Source organism: Pagrus major, chromosome 17 (genome assembly GCF_040436345.1).
Source record: "Pagrus major chromosome 17, Pma_NU_1.0".
Taxonomy (NCBI): Eukaryota; Metazoa; Chordata; class Actinopteri; order Spariformes; family Sparidae; genus Pagrus; species Pagrus major.
In genome coordinates this window covers 18,047,964-18,066,822 of record NC_133231.1, presented here as the reverse complement: position 1 = coordinate 18,066,822, position 18,859 = coordinate 18,047,964, and the positions used below count along the sequence as shown (strand labels likewise).

Genomic DNA, 18,859 nt, shown 5'->3' with positions numbered 1-18,859 from the left:
GCACCATGCAAACAGAAAAATATTATATTTTACACACACATCTGAAGTATTTATGTAGATGAAACACAAATGATTGTGTCAAAAATAATGTAAATCTAAATTGTGGAACAGTGGAAGGGGTTAATGACAAATAGGGCAAAACGATATGAGAAAAAAAAAAAGATTATTCTGACATATGAGTCACGATTTTAGTAGGAATGTTAATTTTTTGTATTTCATTTTCACTGACAAAAAATACTGATGTGAATCTTGCTGGGACCTGCAGCAAACAATCATGTTCTCTTACATCTGGATGACAAGATTTGTAGGCCAGAGCCTCTCTGTAGCACTTCAATGCTTCTTTCATTTATAATGGTATGTTGTGACAGATTTCACCTTTATTAAAATAGTATCTCCTGCAATTTGGATATTGTACTTGTGATTTTGATAATATTTCGATTGATTGTTCAACTTTTAATTCAAGGAAAAACAAACAAGATGCACACAAATGGACTGGATGTAAAAACATATAATAGACACAGACAAAAATATAAGATACAAGATTGAAAGTTGGCAAGATCAAAACACTGACATATAAATCAACTGTGTTTTTTATATTTGTGAATTTCTCCAGAACGGCTTTTTACAGGCTAACGCCTGATGGCACGAGTGCAATCAATTTTCAGACAAATGCTCGAGCTTTTAATCGACTGAAGAAAAACGATTCAAATGATCGATTCATCTTTTTAAGTCATTTTTCAAATCACTTCATTCGCTGGTTTCAGCTTTTCAAATGGGAAGATTTGCTGCTTATGTCTAACGAGGACATTTGTACACATCACCTTGGAGTCGAGGATTTCATGATGGGCATTTTTCCAAATTGGATGACGTTTCAATTGGTTGACATGGACCAATTAATGGATTTATCGAGAGAGTAATCGGCTTAATATCTGAAAACAATCATTAGTTACAGTCCTGATAAATGTTAACATGTGCAGAGACAATAATTAAAACAAACCGATTAAATTCAAGTCCTGATGGAGGGGACATCAATGTGTGGATCAGTTTCTCCAACACTCCACAGACACCAAACACCATAAAGAGTAGTTAGTTATAATCCATCTCTGGCAATTCTAAATGATTGACACTAAGGTTTTTATTCTTACTGCACATGTATATCGGCTCCAAATATCACTCAGCTTGATTACTAATAATCAGAAAAAAACATATCGACCGATCCTTAGAGAGGAGAGCATGAAAAACACAGCTCGTACTGGTGTATGTATGGATACAGTGAAAAATGAGTATTTAAACTGTTTTAACAGATTTCAACATTTGTTGTCAAAAATGGCATCTTAGGTTTGAATATTTTTGAATACATAAGGTATTGTCAACCTAACTCTGTAAAATTAAAGGTAATTTGAAGAGAACATGTTTGTGATTTTACTAAAGAATAAAATTTACGTCCAGAAACCCTCACATTGGGGACATAAAGTGTGGTTTATCTGTACTATTTACAGCCTGAGGAGCTCAGCTGTTGGCTGAAAGGCGGTATGGCTCTCTCACTATAGTGGTGCATATTTCAGGGAACGCAATAAAATACATCACTTAGACTGCATAATGCCTCCATCACAGCTATTATTTGAGCTATTATTTGGATACCCATAAATCCTGAGGCTGTGTTATCACCAGGTCCAAGCCTGCCGCTTGAGAGTAATATGTGCACATGAGGGGATAGGAGGAGGCCGCCTGTCTGACAGAAATACATGTATCTAGATCACATTCGGGCATGTGGTGTCTTATCTCGCAGACGACCTGATCGAAATCATATCACACACATATGATTTCTCACTTTTCTGCAAGATAAAGCAGCTTATCTTCCTGACAGAAGCATTATCTTGAACACACTTCAACATACACCTGCGTCAGCCTTGCTTCAATGTAAGTCCACCTTTTTTTTTTTTTTTAAATATTCCTTATAAAACTCTTAACTTTCCAAACTCTTATCTGCCGCTTCTCCTCCACTGCTTAAGTTTCTATTAAACCTCTGTGCTCTCCCTCTGCTTCCCTCTAATCTCCAGGGCCACACACTGCCGCGCTGCTGCTACTACTGCTGCTGCACATTCATTCACACAAACACACTGACTCACACGCGCGCACACACGCATAATCTCGCACAAAATCACACATGAGAGCACACAGTTTTACACACGGAATCACACACGTTCTCACATACAAATGCGGGCCCCCGTTGTGTGACCGCCGTGCATTTCTAATCGCGGACGCAGCCCCTTATCCGCTGATCTGATCCTGTTGCTGCCGTGTAGTGGGAGTCGGTCCAAAGAGATAGAGACGGAGCAAAATGAGAGAGCGAGATGAAGACAGATAGTGACAGATAGAGAGAGACACGGAGAGAGAGAGACAATAGGAGGGCTGTTGTAATGTGCAGGTTGAGATGCTGCAGAGATCAGTGGGCTGGAACAGTGCAGCAGAAAAGTGATGACAGGCTAAACTGACTGAGCAGAACTTTCTAGACCGTAGCACTGCCAAGGAAATGGTTAGTTGATATTCACTAAGTGCATTCATAGAGCGGAGGACAAAGATTATGGCATATGCATACACTCACAGTCACACATGCAAAGAGGCCACCTTGGCCGTGCATCAAAAACGAGTCTGATTTAAAGATGAAAAAAAATATGAAAAAAGCGAATCCAAGTACACTTCACGTCCTCTGGCTGATGAGACTGTCGCACAGCGGTGTGCTCCATATCCAGTAACCCCCTGCATCAGGTCAACTCAGCACCACAGACCTGTTTATTATGCATGGCCTGCAGGGGAAATGACAAGAGACATCCTCCTCACACAACAGGACGGCCACATCCTCACGGCAGCGTCTGAGACAGGTGCTGAAATGTCCTTGAGCGTCCTTGCACAGCCGCTGACTGTGAGACTCCTTTTGTGCGTGTTTGTGTGTGTGTGTGTGTGAAAGTCTTACATAAGAAAGTATTGTTGTACGTCTGGAGGTGTAAAGTTGACTTTTTCTCTTTCTAATTCCATCAGCACCGATGTTTGCTCTGAATATTTTCTTGTAACGTGAGAAGTTCGTCTGCATCTGTGCACAAGTTGTCTTTTCTGAGTTGATGCTCGTGTTGTTTCTTTGTGGGGAATCTCTTGAATGTGTATCATAAGACGATGCTCCATGTGAGCATCTCTACAAACCGTGTGTTTTGCGTGTGTTTGTGTGCGGATTGAGTTTGTAGTCTCTGAGGATGACGCTAATCAGATTTTCTTCCCTTAGGGGAGGATGAGTCATTAGTACTCCAGCGCTTGTGAAGCTCTTTAAACTGATATTTCTTGTCGGTAGCATTTTTCTCTTTTAGTGCACGTTTGAACTCAGGAAGTGATCGCTCGGGGAGACCGAATATTAGCATCTTCCATACAAATTCCAGGCCATGCACATTTTTTAAAATATTTTTTATGCAATTCAATTAATAAATGATAATAATGACAAGTCAGTCTGTAGAGTCTATCTTTTGGGTAAATCTTTTTACATTTTTTTTGTTTAATCTCAACAAGTACTTTACAAGTTTTCCATGTTTAAAGTTTGTTCTATTGCCGATATCCATGAGTTCAACTTTGGTGAATTTGGCTGTTTCATGTCCTTATCACCTGTGCCATGGCAGTTACACGCAACATGTTGAAGAGATGTTTGTCAGCCAATTTTATTGTTTTCCGGTAGATTGATACACAACATATTCTCTGGTTTCAAAGGTACTTCTAGGTCAAAAACAGAACACATGTCTGTATTTCATGCATTCTGGTAAGTACTGTCTTTTTTTTCTGTCACTCTGTAATTTTTGGAGTTTCAAAATTAAACAGTAACTTAAGCCTACTGTAAAATTGTACATAAATTTGCTGTTTTTTGTATGTCCATGTTAGGCCCTGGAACGATACGATAACAATACATTTCATGTCCAACATTAACTGTGTTTCACGATGTTCCCCCGATAATCATCAAAATATTCCTAAAACTTATAATAAAAACTAAAATTGCACTAAAACATGCTGGAATCACTTTAACTTTACATGATCTAAAAGATAAATAAATGGTGTTAACCTCATCTCACATCCGATTTAACTTCAGCCAACTTTTGCACTCGTCACTTATACGTCATTCATCTTACTTCCTTCTCCACGGCACAGCCATATCTCATTTCAAAACTATAATGACTGTTTTTCTTTTTTATTTCTGATTAATTGTATTATCTGTTATGCCTTTCTCTTCTTGCCTCTTTTGTATTTGTGAAGCAAACGCCACAACACAATCTTTGTACGCTAATAAATAGATTCTGATTCTGATCTGTGTGTATATCTCAATGTTATTATTTTTGTTGTGCATGATTACTAAAAGTCGTTATTATAACAATAACCAAAGCCTACTTTTGAAATACTACATGTGTTTTCTTTGTGCGTGTGTGTGCTTCGGCAGCTTGTGCTTGAAATGATAAATGGCAGGTTAATGGAGGTCAAAGCGTTTGATCTGTTACTGTACGTCCTTGTGATTGTCTCTGGATGTAATGTGATGTATTGTAAAGCTCTCCTTCCGTGTGTGTGTGTGTGTGTGTGTGTTTGACAGAAAGAGTTAGAGTGTATGTGTGACAGAGAGAGAGAGTAGGAGCATGTTGTCGCCATGGGTGCTGATGAACAGTTAGTCAATGTGAGGCAGATGGCCAGGTGTGTGTGTGTGTGTGTGTGCGTGTGTGTGTGTGTGTGTGTGTGTGTGTGCTGCTACACAGGCAGTGACAAACTGTCTTTTTTGCTCAGAGGCTCTGCGCTGACCTCTGCCCTGTCACTACTATGGATTGGCTGCAAATATTAAGGCAGGAGTAATTCACCCAATCAGCTGACGTGTTTCCTCCCGCTCCTCTTGGGGCTGAGCAGAAATTAACACCAAATTAGAGCCAACTTACGGATGGGGAGCATGTCCAAACACTCGAATGGCTTTACACTTAACGCGTAGCTCATTTGCTCGGGAACACGCTGCAGCAACAGCGTCGTAAATAAGACTCATCTGCTCAATGCACGTCCTCCACAGAGACTTGAAGACCATCTATCTGCCTGTGCAGGAGGCTTTTCCCGTACTGCTGCTTGATGACACATCATTTGTCCTCTGATGACAGGATGTAGAAGTTGTTTTAGCTCAACAGTGCCTCTCATTAACCTGCCCACTCAATGCAAGACCTCAGTGTTAATGAGGGAGAGGGGGGGAGGGAGTGGGGGGGTAAGTGGGTGATAAATAACATCATGTCATTCCCTCTCCCCCCTTTCTCTCTCTCTCTCCTCTCTCTCTCCCTCTCTAATGTATACCAAGAGAGGATAACTAATGCCACAGTGGCTCAGAGTTTTTTTTTTTAAGGTGGGTTAAAGCTTTGTTGGAGACTTCTGCACCTGCTGTGCGTGTTGTGTCGTGCAACTTCAGCAAAAACAAGCCCTGTGCTCTTCAAAAATGTGCTCAATCCTGTAAAAAGTGTGATTTAGCCCAAACAAAAACACCCAAAATAACCAAATATAATCATGACACAATACCACATGGTGTACTTGATAAAGAAAGGCCACAATAGACACCCTGCATGTAAGGGATTTCCATCGAAATCATGTTAGCTTCGCATCTGCTAATGCCTCCACACTGTGCGCATGTAATATATGGAGTGGGCAATATTTCTCCACTACATCATCCCGTCGCGCTGACTGATGCTGTTATGAGAAAGATGGTGACACAGCAACGAAAGAGTCCCTTTTCTCTCCACCTCAGCATCTAACCACTCCTTTTGTTTCCCCACTCTCACATTACTTTGAAGAAAACCCATCCAGACACCCCGATTGCGCGAACGCACGGTGAGGGTTTTTTTTTTTTTTTTTTTTTCTTTGGCCCTACAAAGGTGACGACGCGAGCATCGACGGAGCTGTCTGTGGAGCCATTATCGCACACGGTCAAGTTACTCACCTCCCGCAATGGCGAGGAGAGCCAGCAGCGGCAGCCAGCCGTCCATCATCTTGCGTGCGTCCGAGCCCGAAAGGTGTTCACCGCGATGGAGAGTGGAGAGGCCACCCCGAGCGCACCCGCAGTGATACACCCCTCCTCCTCACGACCCAAACCTGCCTTCAGTCTCTACCTGGCATGGTGGCGTCGGGGGCTCTCCGTCGGTCCGCGCTTCTTCGGAATAGAGGAAGAGGAGGAGGAGGAGGAGGGGGGGGGGAGGGTTATAAATATCTCGGCGGGGGCCAGGTGAGCTGTGCGCTGGGTCGTGCGGTGCGGGCTTGTCCGTGCTGAACACACCGCGCGCTCAGCGATGCGACGCGCTGGAGGAGAGGCGGGGGCGGGGCGCGGAGGAGCAAGGGGGAGGAGGAGGGGGAGGGAGGGATGGATGTGGCATACCTCTGAGGCTCCACAGCTCGGCTAAGGATGCCAGCGACTTCCCCGCACAAAGTCGCACATCAACATAGAATATTCAGCAGTCTGGGCGTGTTTGTGGCGCTAATAGTGACTTTAAAGGGAACCCTGTCAAACTTCATGACATCTCTCATCTCTCTCTGCTTTATCTTTAATATCAGCCTCAAGCGCAGGTAGCTGTGGTGTTTCATATCTTCTGAAATGCATTTTTCATCAAGCAGCCAAAAAGGAAATACGGGCACCAAAGTCTTTTTCATTTAATGTAATGAGAAATTCAATTAAAATAGAATAAAATAGTCAACAGGAGCGCCTGAGCCTGATGTAGTCATTATTCAGTGAATAATCCTCACCCTCCAAAAGCTAGAGGGCTTTCTCTTGCCTTCTCTTATGTGATCTCTTCTTTTTATTTTTTTATTTCCCAGTCACTTATCTTTCATTAAAATGTCCATTTTTGTTTCCTCGATGAAGTAACCTCTAATCCCCCAACCAAAGTCACGGCAGCAGAGGGTGGGACGATGGGGAGGGGGGGAAGGGACAGGCAGGTGTGTAGTCAGGTAGACATAAGTTGGGATCTCATTCCGGATATTGCAGCATGCTCGCTGAGAGCCGTTGCCGGATGATAAAAAGAAATACAACAACTGATGTGGGTGATGAGGGGTGGAGGGGATTGCAGCAAATAAAGAGGGGTGTAGGACTCAAAATGCAAGAGAGAGGGAGGGAGAGGGGGGAGTCAAAGGAGCGTGGGAGGCAGGGAGGGATGGATGGGGGAAGAGTAAACTAAGTAAACAGGAGTGCAGGATGGAGGGAGGAGGCGGTTGCCGTGGTGACTAAGAGAAACCAGAAAGCTCCAGGAGGAAACGACCTGTTTCTCCTTCATTTTGTCTATTTTCATCACCAACACACACACACACACACACACACACACACACACACACACACACACACACACACACACACACACACACACACAAAGAATACACATGCGCAGCTGGCACTCACACACACACACTCATGAATAAATGCACACAATGCCTACACACACACACACACAAATGTGCATATGCATGCACACCCAGGCAAAAACTCTCCCACTGTAATGTCTTCCTCTCTCATGCTATCTTTATCCGCTCTCCCTCTCTCTGTACAGTCCTTTCTACCTCTCCTCTGCAGTGAATGAGCTGACCTGACAGTGCTCCTCCTCTGCACTGAGTGCTGTGAGTCTCTCTCTGAATTATTTAAAAGCTGGGACCCCCACAAGTGCTTGTCTTCCCCTAACACCCCCTCACGCTCTCCCTCTCTCTCTTCTTTCCTCTGTCCCTTCCTCTCTGGCTGTCATTCTGTCTTCTGGTGGCTGCAATTACTTCCCGTGGTTCTGTCATATCTGGTCAACACTTTGATTAACAACATACAAATCTGATTTAAGATTCACAGACTGATCACCAGTGTGAGACAATGATTACTTATGCATACAAGCACGGTACGTCAGAACAATTCTGAAGTATTGGTACTTCCTGTTACTATACTTCTATAAGAGGCAAATATTGTTGTATATTTTTGTATTGTAATGTTGTTTAGCGATGTGTAGTTACTTTTCAGATGAAGATTTTATTTCCCAAACATATGATCATCTAATGAAATATGATATACTGTTAAAGACAGAAAAGTCACACTAAAAGTAAAGATATTGTGTTAAAATATTACTTTGGTAAAGGTGTAAAGTCACCCCACTCAATGGTTCTTGAGTAAAAGTCTTAAAGCATTTTGATATTAAATGTACCATACATAAATACTGTTTGTAAGTATCAAAAGTAATTTTTATACATAAACTTACCTATATTTATATACTGTATATTATCTGATCCGATATTCAATGTTTTTTGGATTATTGGAGTCAGTGGGTTTTTTTTATCCAATTGCTGAAAAAATAAATTGATTTAATCTGCAAAGTAAGTGTCAAAAGTACAAGTAAAAGTAGATACATATATTTACATGTATGTATACATTGAATACAGTGGGTCAACTGATCATTGGCCTGACTGATTAGCAGATTCGATATGCAACATTTTTCTGATTATTGAAATCAGTGGGGGTTTTTTAATCCGATTGCTGTTTTGTCTGTAAAGTAACTAGTAACTAATGTTACCAAGTAAATGTTGTGGAGTAAAAAGTACAATATTTGCCTCCAACATGTAGCCACTACATGTTGGAGGCAAATATTGCACATGAAGTATGAAGGAGCAGAAAATACTCATACATACTCAAGTAAAGTACAAGTACCTCAAAATTATACCTAGGCACACATGAGTAAATGCACTTAGTTACATCCCATCACTGAGAGTAATCCAGTGGTATAAAAAGTAGTTAAAATAAGCTCTGTGTCAACTAGATGCAACATCAAAATGCTGCTTGCATGCTAACGAAACAACACAATAATCAGTTAACACTGTCATTTTACATCACTATGTGTACTTTAAAGGGGCACTGTGTAACTTTTGTTAGACCAATATTGTCGCCCTGAAGGTCTCACCCCATCATAACTCAAAATACAAGCCTGTTTAGCGATAAAGTTTAACAAAATGTAAACATATGGATTTAAAGTACTTCTAAAAGCTCTTGTATGAAGAGCTGTCTCTGTTAAGGCCCATAACAAGTTGCATAATGCACCTTTAACTATTGATATCTTTCTACAAACGTTACATTTTGATGGCAGCACTCTTATTTGTACTTTTACCTATTTTGATATTTCTAGTAGTACATAAGTAAAGGATCTGAATAATTCTTCCACTACTGACACATTATAATCTCATACGAGTGCAGGTGACAGAAATTATGCAAATCATCGATGTCCAGGGTCTCTGATGTGTGTTGAGCTATGAAAAACAGTCCTGTTTTCAGCTATGTGACGGTGCAGTTTTCAGATCCTCCGATGGTTTTTCTAAATAGTTTATTTCTCTTAAGAAGTCAGTTCACTTTCTCGGCCCATAAATGAACACATGAGCCTTCATATTATCAATAGAAATAAAAGGGAGATGCATTTCTTTCACTTTCCAACAATTTATGTAACCAAGAAGGAGATTGTTGGCTGGATGGTTACTGAATGCAACATTCCCAAAAAGCAGACTGTCAAACACTGCAAGAATCATGCGTCCAGCACCCGGGGCCTCTTGTTTGTTTTGACCTACTTAGTGATTTAATTAAGAGAACATAGAAGACTAACCACATCAGATCACACAGATGGAGGGAGGGGTGATACTTAGTGGTGTCTGTTTATGTATAACAGTTTGTGACACCCTCGGTAGCAGGATGGCCAAAAACAGGGATGGTTCCTCACCTGCAGATTCATCGGCCTGGCTGAGGTGTCATTGAGTAAGTATTTGTTCTGGACTCAACCCTGGACTCTGACCCTTTGAGGCGGTGTCTTACAATCAATAAGGTGCTAAAAAAAATCTGCTTTTTGAGCTGATGGTAAGAGGAGTGAATCACTTTTTACTCACTAATTTCTGGCACTGCTCTGACATTACATGTTGCTGCTCTCCATTCACAAACCGAGCGTTCTGTGGGGGAGCTACATTGCTACTATGGCACTATGGCCACGGTTATTCATAGCTCTTTTTATATCGCAGCCTGTCCCTCCTCCCTCTTTCTCTCCTCCCTCTCCTCCTTCCCCGTAGAGATGGCCCTACCTCACTCTAACTAATCACCATGGCAACCTGGTAATCCCTGAACAGAAAAATCCTGACTCTCTCTCTTTTTCTCTCTCTCTATCACACACATACACATAACAGGACTGCATGCACACACGCATAAACGCACACATGGGTGCACACACAGACACTCTGAGAGATGCAAACCAATACGCGGGTGTTTACTGGTAAGACATATCTTACTGCAAACACACGGCTGTGAGGATAAAGCTTTCATGTGTGTGTCGGCGAGGATTTAAATACACCACCTTTCAGGGCGGTGTGATTAAAAGCTATTTGTGTGTACACTATTTATGCATGTGTGCTCATGTGTGTCTGTATTTGTTGCCTCCAAATAGGTGAGTGCGTGTGCATGCATGAGGTGCCTGTGTGTGTGTGTAACTGTAATTGATTTCACACTCAGGTCAATGGTTTTACAGCTACAGGAGGAAAAGCACACAGATTCACTCGGGTTAGTTTCTCATCTCTGTTTCACTGCCTTCTTTTCCTTGAACCCTGCTCTGACTTTTTGCTGCTGGCGTGTCTATTAATAACACAGTTTGTCTGCAGATAATATGAATTTTATTTACTGCATGAAAGTCTTACAACAATAATATAACAGCACACATCACTGTGTACAAAAAAATCTGACAATATCAAACAATCACTTCATACATACATACATCATTAAAGGTGCACTATGTAGTTTTGGAGAAGAAATTCAAACTCAGAATTTTAATATTTACAACATTAATGAGGTAATAATACAAGCTCAGAAATGTTATTTTTTCCATAACTGAATAAACAAGCTGTTCTCAAGGGAAAATAAGGTTCCCAGAACACTGATTGAAGCTAGAAAGGTGGCAGGGTCCGCCACATATAAACAAAGCAAAACAGAATGAAACTGTGTTTTCCTTTAAGGTCAGTTTGTTTAAGCACGAAAGAAATCAGTCAATGAAGATCTTTCTCTTCCGATCAAAATTTCTTCCCCAATACTACATAGTGCACCTTCAAAGCATGGGTACATCTGAGCGTAAATCAGGTCAGTTAATTCACAATACAGTAAGATAACCTCAGATCAAGGCACATGTTCACTTTGCCCACTTACAAACACTCAAACAATTTTGCTGACGGGGCACCGTAATGCTATAAGACCCCTCCCACTACACTAGTACTAATCATCTAATCAATAAAGCTCTTTCTCTTGACTGACAGAGTGGCTGGTAAATGAGCCTGATTTCAGGAGTGATCGATGTGCTGATTGACACGTCAGATGGATGGATGAATATACTCCAATCAGGTGTATTGATCCGGCAGACCACGCCTAACTAGATGGCATGGTGCTGAAGGATGTGGTCAGCACCTCGATGTAAGGGGCATCCCGTGAGGTGATTATAAACCTTTTCCGCTTGCTTCGAATATCAGATTGGTTAAAGTGAGTGCGATGCTTCATCATGTGCATTGTTATGGAAATCAATTTGGTACAGTGCTGTGTGTGCTCTGGAGGCTCAATGGACAAAATAATGGAGCAAATACATGAAGAAAGGGATGGTTTTCCTGTTGGGTTCGTGAGTTTTGTGGATTTAAATTTGGGGACAATTAGCTCTATAACAATGTGATCAATGCATTTTGTAATGTATGATTTTGGCCACTAGGGAGTGCATGTGAGAGATACAAACAAACTTATGAAGGTAGTACACAGGTCAAACTCCAAAGCAGCATATCTTTGAGTATGTGTGTGCACACATGTATTAACAAGTGTGTGTCTGTGTGCATTTGTGCATAACTGTGTGATGCGCATGTGTATTTCTGTCCCAGTGTGTTTGTTTGTTCAGTGTGGCCTGGGCACAGGATGCTGCAGGGTCATGTGCTCTGCTCCAGTGAAAGGCAGTCTGTGCGTGCAGTAGTGGTGGACCAGCTCCGGGATACTGGAGAAGACACAGCTACTCTGATCCAGGGTGAAGCCCAAGCCCTTCACGCTCTTAGTCTGGGCCACGATGATGTGCACACAACTCTGACTGGTCCTAATGGAAGAAGACACACAGAGTAAAAATATTTTGTCAGAGGAGACAGGCTTGCAACTAACAAACACGCACAGCATTAGTCAGAGTAAAGAGTGGCTCAAGACTTGAAACATAATAAAGATGTCATAACTAAGAAATGTTCTCTCCTTTCTCCTTGAACGAGGCTGTGCATGGAGTTCAGTGGATGTGTAAATGGGGTTAATGATGTGGACTCTCAAATGAATGAGCAGCGCACAACAAATGTGCACTCATGCGCATGCACACATGTGCACATACACACACATACATACGCAATCGCACGAGAGGATTTCAGCCTTTATCCAAGAGAACCTGTTCTTTCTGGCACGCTTATCAGTAGTGTCTACTCCACAAATGGCACACATATTATCATGCACTAACGCCTGAGAGGTTGTCACCCCAATGCCAGTTGCCAGAGGCTCAATCACTACTGACATATAAGAAAATATAAAAATCAAAGACGCATATTTGATTTTCAAGCAAAGCTGTCAAACTCAGACGATGACAAACTGAGCTTGTGATGCAGCCAAACAAAAGTGGGTAAAAACAGCGCTATAAATAAAAATGTACATGTTGCATTATATAGCGTGCATGTACCGTGTTCTACAAACACACACACACATGGGCGCACTCACTTCAGAGCGATGGAGTACTTGCTGGTTCCTGATTCGCTGTCTCTCACCAGGAAGCTGGCTTCCCTGCAGCGCTGCAGCTGAGCCTCAGCCTGCTGCCGACTCACACTGCCATGGTACCAGCTTGGAGAGGTGAGGGTGGGGAGGGGGGAGGGGGAGGAGGGGAGATGCAAAGAGAGAGACAGCAGATCACTGACATATAGCGCGGTGACATATGGAGATAAGTCAGATGTCAAGTTAATGATAGGTGATGATGGCGAGAGAGAACGAGACTGGCGGGAGGAAGCAACGCAGCGACACCAGCAAAGATTTACTGTCATAATAAATCAGACAGTCAGATACACATTGTGGACTGAATGAGTTAACAATGTCAAAGGTGAACGCGGGAGGGCAAAGAGATAAATAAAATGGACAAACATAATGTATGTGGCTGTGTGAGTGTGGAGGGAGGCCTGCTAGGACACAAGGTGGTGCTGACAGTGGCCACAGGTTAGAGCCATATATAAACAGGCTGTATGTGGCCTTCATGCTTGGAGGCAAAACACAGACTGACATTCAGCCGCAACATGAGAGGAACAAATGCTAACATGCTCTGAGCATGTTCCCCACATGTTCCATCTGAACAGAAAGGCCATGCTTGTATGAGTCTATCCAGTCCTGTCTGTTCAGGCCTCGCCTCAAGGGTGCACCTCCCTTCAGCGTTTACGTTCATGAGGGTGCCGCTGGCTTACACTCTCAGTGATAAATGCCAAATTTTACTTAAAATTAAAAAAAGAGCCAAGTGTAAAATAAATGTGAGATTTTGGCCAAGAAGCCTGGCAGCCACTGCAGCGTATTTGACATTGTGAGTCACCAGATAAGTTGTTGGAGGAAATATTCTTGATTGCTTTACAACTTTTACAAAGGGAGATTGATTTTCAGCCCAAAACTGAGGAGGGCGCCTTTCTTCCAAAGTGTCTCATGAACACAAATAGTAAAAGTCAAAGGAAATGGAAGAAGTATATAGGCTAGGCACAAGAAGACAAGATTTGGCATTTTCCCTCTACATAATTTGTAAGATAAGCACTTATAATAAATAAAAAGATGAGATGAGATGAGATGAGATGAAGGCAACCAAATGTCTCAACCCCATCTCCTTTGTTTGATTCCTTCAATCCGGTGTCTATGAGTGAGTCCATCTGCGCTGTTTTGTTATCCCAGTGGCTGGCTTTTTAAAAATTTAGTGAGCTCAAATTATTATGGGTGGTTAAAAATGTAAAGTAATTCAGGGCTTTCAAGTTTGATACTGGATTGGGCTTCATTAAATGAAAGGGGACTGGTGGACCATGGGGGAGGTATTTTTGTTTTATCAACAGCTTATTTTCTAGTCATCGGGGTCTGTTTAATCTTGTATAATGGTATCAAATCATCACTATTTCGTTTTTGACAATTTATTGCATCTCGTATTGTTTTTTTGTGCATGATGAATACAATTCTGTGCATATTCCCCTCTCCTATAGATAAGTATATCTTCTCCCTCCTTACCTTTGCTTCTCCAGGGGCAGGCTGGGCTCCACTTTGGCTGCCTCCCCATCCAGTGGGGCACTGGGGGAGGTAGGAGACGGAGGGGAGAGTTTGTTAAGACTAGAGGAGGGTGAGAGGGGTGAGAGTTTGAGGGTGGGGAAAGAGGGAGATGGAGGTGAGAGAGGGGAGAGTTTGAGGATCGGAGAGGAGGGAAATGAGGGAGAAGAAGAGGAGGGTGAAGAAGATGGTACGAGGGTTTTATGGTTCCAGTTTTTCTGCCTCAGGGTGTGTTGCTGCTGTTGCTGCTGCTGCTGCTGCTGCTGCTGCTGCTGCTGCTGCTGCTGTTGTTGCTGCTGCGGCTGCTGCTGCTGCTGCTGCTGCTGGCGGCCGGAGGTTGAACCGTTCTCTTTAGTGGGAGAACAATCCACAGCCTCGAACTGAGCTGAAGGAAGCAGGAGAGACAATATCAACCTTTCATAATAATATTCTATCAAAGCATGCCAGAGACACCAAAGTAAACACAACTCTGGAAATTGATTCAGCAGGATTGTTTTGTTTCCTCTCTAAAGCAAACACAAAATTGTTGTGGCATCGCTGTACAAATAAAACTCATGGCATCCTTCCTCCACACCCTGAGCCCCCACCCTTCCCATCATCCCACTCTCCCTTTCTCTACCTGACAGCGCTCTCACAATGTCCTCCTTTCTCCACTCCCAGGGCAGTTCGTACTCTCCGGCGGGACGGACGTCAGACTCTGGCCGTGTGACAGGGATCCACACCCCCTCGCGGTCGCCTTCCAGCCCGCCCTCGTATGGCGTGTCGTAGATATTTGGGGGTGTGGGCTTTCCCTCTCCTCCCTTCCTCTCTCTCTGGCCTCGGTCCAACAGAACACACACTTTCAGGAGGTCTTTGGAGCCCCGTCTGCGGACCTCTACAGAAAAGAGGTTAAAAGGTGATTAGTTAACAGCATTGCAATGAGGGATTTTTGTGCAATGCAGAATTGCAATCTGCTGCTTCATGGTTGTTGTTGTTGTTGGTGGTGGTGGTGTTTTATTTTTTAGAAAAGTGTCATGTTTTGAGGCCAAAAAGGTTCTTCTGTGATTTAATACAGTTTTTTTTATCATCATGAATCTGACAAAGAGACAACTTGGCGGAGTTTCAAATGAAGCAGGTGACAGTGTTGTGAGTCCTCTGGGAGTGCAAATCCGCACCAAAAGTTAAAAGACCCACCCTCCATCCAAGTTTCCTAGAAATCCGATCAGTAGTTTTTGTGTAATCCTGCTGATAAACCAACCAACCAAACAAGGAACCTACAAACAAACAAACGGGTGAAAATACAACCTCCTTTACGGAAGTAATAATGTAATAGTGAGCTCTCCCATTCTAGTCTATCCCTTTTTATATCCAAGGTATACCTTGAAATTAAACACTCAGCTGCAGATCTATCAGGTACATCAGTTCTGCAAATAAATTCCACCCTTATGAAGGTTTTAATGTTTAGTTTTTGCTGAAACAGTCTCAGAGGGATGTTGATTTGACTTATTGTTCATTTAGCATGCTGTAGTTTGTCCTCCTGTTGAACAATACCATTGCATTATGCTAAGAGGTGTTTCTAATAAACCTTTGTTGATACAAGTGGGAAGGACCTGTCAGTATAGCACAACACAGTTAAACAGCATGCCAGCCTTCAAAATAACCAAAAATTTAAATAACCGTTTCTCTAAAACAGTATAAATAATAGATAATTAGATAATTATAAACTTCAATTAAGTCAGGCATTCACTTTCTGCAGGCTTGCCATTATTCATCTGCATAACATTTCTGTCCCATAGCCACAGAGATCCACAGGAAGTATTATTTGAAGGAAGTGTCAATCAACTACATCAGAAACTTCACAACATAAAAAGGAGGATATCAAAACTGATACATATGCTAGAAAATAATATGTTCAACATCCACTTGTATTTCACATTTGTATATCTTTGAAGTGGCATTCCTGGAATGTTTTTAGAGTTCAGTAATACAGAGAGTTAAAGCATTGTACCCTCAAAGTTTGTACGCCAACACTAGTGTGATTTGCTCCCTAAATTCTGCTTGTTATGACATGTTGTTAATTTATTTTTGGGGGGGGGGGTTAACTTGTTGTGTTTCTTTAATGTCTGACAGGTAGCCTGTGAGTCTGCACTATTGTGTGACCAAACAATGGAGCTACAGGAAGAAAAGGTCAACACAGCTGCTGATTGGCTGGCTGACCAGGCCACTTCCTGGCTGCTGGGAAGTGATTGGGCGAGACCGGGGGGGGGGCCTACAGGTTTTGGGAAGGGGTGAGGGGGTCTTTCGATTCTCTTCACACATAAGGGACCATAAAGTATTATGTGTGCGTGTGTGTGTGTCTGTGTGTGTGTGTGTGTGGGGGGGGGGGGGGGCACTGGGGCCAACTTCCTATCAAGAGAATGGGGCAAAGGAAACAGAGGCAGGAGACAGGAAGTTGGAAGAGGAAGCTGCACCCATTGTCCCTGCACAACACTGTTCCTATGGCAACCGCCAGCAGGGTGGGAAGTCAGCAGAGAGACTGAGGGTCGACTTTGGCTCTAAGTCCCTTTAATAGGGCTCTTTAGAAAGAATGTGACATGCTGTAAGTACAGGAAACTTAGCTTAGATGTGATAAAAGTGTCCCTTGGCTTGCATATTATTTATTTAGCTAATCAAAGATGATGTACAAAGAGGATTATGAGGTAAATTAATGTGATTCTGCCCTTACTTCATTATATTTTTATGCTCTGTTGTACAAGATCTGTTGTGGCAAGACAATCCTTACACCTTGCAATTTTGGTTTGCTTTCAACATATTTTGTCTTTAAAATCAATCTCTGACAAAACAATCTAATACCCTGGAGAGCAGCACTAAATCACAGACAGATTTGTTCAAAATATGTGCAGTCAGGATGCCACGCTGCTGAGATAGATCATGACCCCCCTGACCTCACCTGTGATGATGACCTGGGCATCGTAGGGCTCCATGTAGCCATCGTTCACGCCTGCTCTCTCAGCCTCCCTCTGCTCCTTGGTTTTCTCTGCATCGAAAGGATCCGCGTAGTCCTCCAGGATGATCAGCTGTGAGAAGGAAACAAGACGTCAGAAAGCACAATGCTGGCCTGTTATATCTATTCATTTACCTGCAGACAAGAGAGCGGGCAGGGGGAGAGGGGATCTTATACAGTGTGAGTGTGTGTGTGGTGTCTAAGAGTGACGAGTGATGAAGGGACGAGCAGAAATACTTGTGCAAACAGGTCAGCGCATTGTGTTTGCCTGTTTGATGTGACACAATGCAGTTTCACTACATTGTGTTCTTTTGAGAGCGGTGGAAACTGAATACAGAGTTATGAAGTGAGGGAAAACACAAAGGAGAGCATTGACCTCAAGCCTACAATGACATTAGCTTTTTGTACTGTCTATTGACTTTTAATATGCTGCTTTTGTCTGGTTTTGCTTCATTCTTTAAGGTGAAATATGAAGATGCAAAAGTGGAACATGTTACTCACCGTCGTTTTGATGTCAGATTTTCCCTTTTCGTTCTCGGGCAGCTTTTGTTCACTTATCCCGTTCAGTTTGGGGGTCTTGTCTTGCTTGTCCACTTTGATCATCCTGCTGATGTACGCTTGCGCCAAACTAGAGGTCCTGACCTGGCGGTTCTCATCTGGTGTCTCGACCTTGGAGTTCTTGCGACCTTTACCGGTTGTGAGACTATCCCAGACCGTCCCACCAGAACCAGCGTTGTTACGACCCAATTCTATAGCCGAATTTTTCCTATTTCTCCCTGCCAGTAACCCCCCCACTCCTCCATCTTTGCGTGGATTTCCTTTCAGACTGTCACGAGAAAACGAAGGTTTGGGTCGGGTTTGTGGACCAGATTCAGAGGCCGAGCGGACCCTTTCGCTTCCGTTCTTCAGGTTGATGGGGAAATCTCTGAACCATTTTGCCATGGCTGTCAAGGTATTAACACTTCTCACTTACTTGAAAGTTTACAAATCTGTTATATTTCATACGTTTTTTGCATTAGCTGCCCCACTTGAGCTAAATTCGAACCGTGTGCAAAAGCTCCAACTTTACGCACAGATATTTTACGCACGCCTCGGTTGAAGTAGCCTTGGTCTGAATCTCCTAGTCGCCAAATTCACCACTTCATGCTGCTGAACTGATTTCTAGCGTCTGAAACTGTCGTCAACTTCTTGGAAGTCATTGGCCAGTGACTCTTTGTTGCTTTCTCCCTGCTGCACCTGCAGCAACAACTATCCCTGCAGTTTGAAAAGTAGCTTCTGGAGAGCGTAAACTCGAAAGAACTCGAAGTTTTTCTTTTCACCCAGTAGAGATCCCATTCCCGGAGCGTGAGATGATGCGTCCAGTCTGTCGACCAGAAGAAGTGATGAGATGGAGAGGCAAGTTGTGAGCGCAGACTGTGGGATGTCGCTGGATTTTTGGGAGGAGCTGTGCGTACGGGATGGGGCAGGAGTTTTACTGTAACAGTCTCAATGGATACACAAGTGAAGCTTCTGAAAACTCCAAACTTTAT

General features: G+C 42.8%; 1 protein-coding gene across 1 annotated transcript; it reads right to left on the bottom strand.

The window, feature by feature from the left end:
- Positions 1-10,672: 10,672 nt before the first annotated feature.
- Positions 10,673-18,680, bottom strand: she (Src homology 2 domain containing E). Its single transcript, XM_073485827.1, has 6 exons — positions 17,832-18,680; positions 17,277-17,403; positions 14,967-15,221; positions 14,312-14,732; positions 12,791-12,910; positions 10,673-12,137 (listed from the first exon to the last, which is right to left on the bottom strand). The coding sequence occupies exons 1-6, from the start codon at positions 18,270-18,272 to the stop codon at positions 11,945-11,947; spliced, it is 1,557 nt and encodes a 518-aa protein (XP_073341928.1). The 5' UTR covers positions 18,273-18,680; the 3' UTR covers positions 10,673-11,944.
- Positions 18,681-18,859: the final 179 nt, after the last annotated feature.

Coding starts and splice junctions, on each gene's coding strand:
- she (XM_073485827.1), bottom strand. CDS start 18,272: ATGGCAAAATGGTTCAGAGATTTCCCCATCAACCTGAAGAACGGAAGC. Junction 15,222..17,276: donor TGCCCAGGTCATCATCACAG/GTGAGGTCAGGG, acceptor TCTTTTCTGTAG/AGGTCCGCAGACGGGGCTCC. Junction 12,138..12,790: donor AAGTACTCCATCGCTCTGAA/GTGAGTGCGCCC, acceptor TTCTTCCATTAG/GACCAGTCAGAGTTGTGTGC.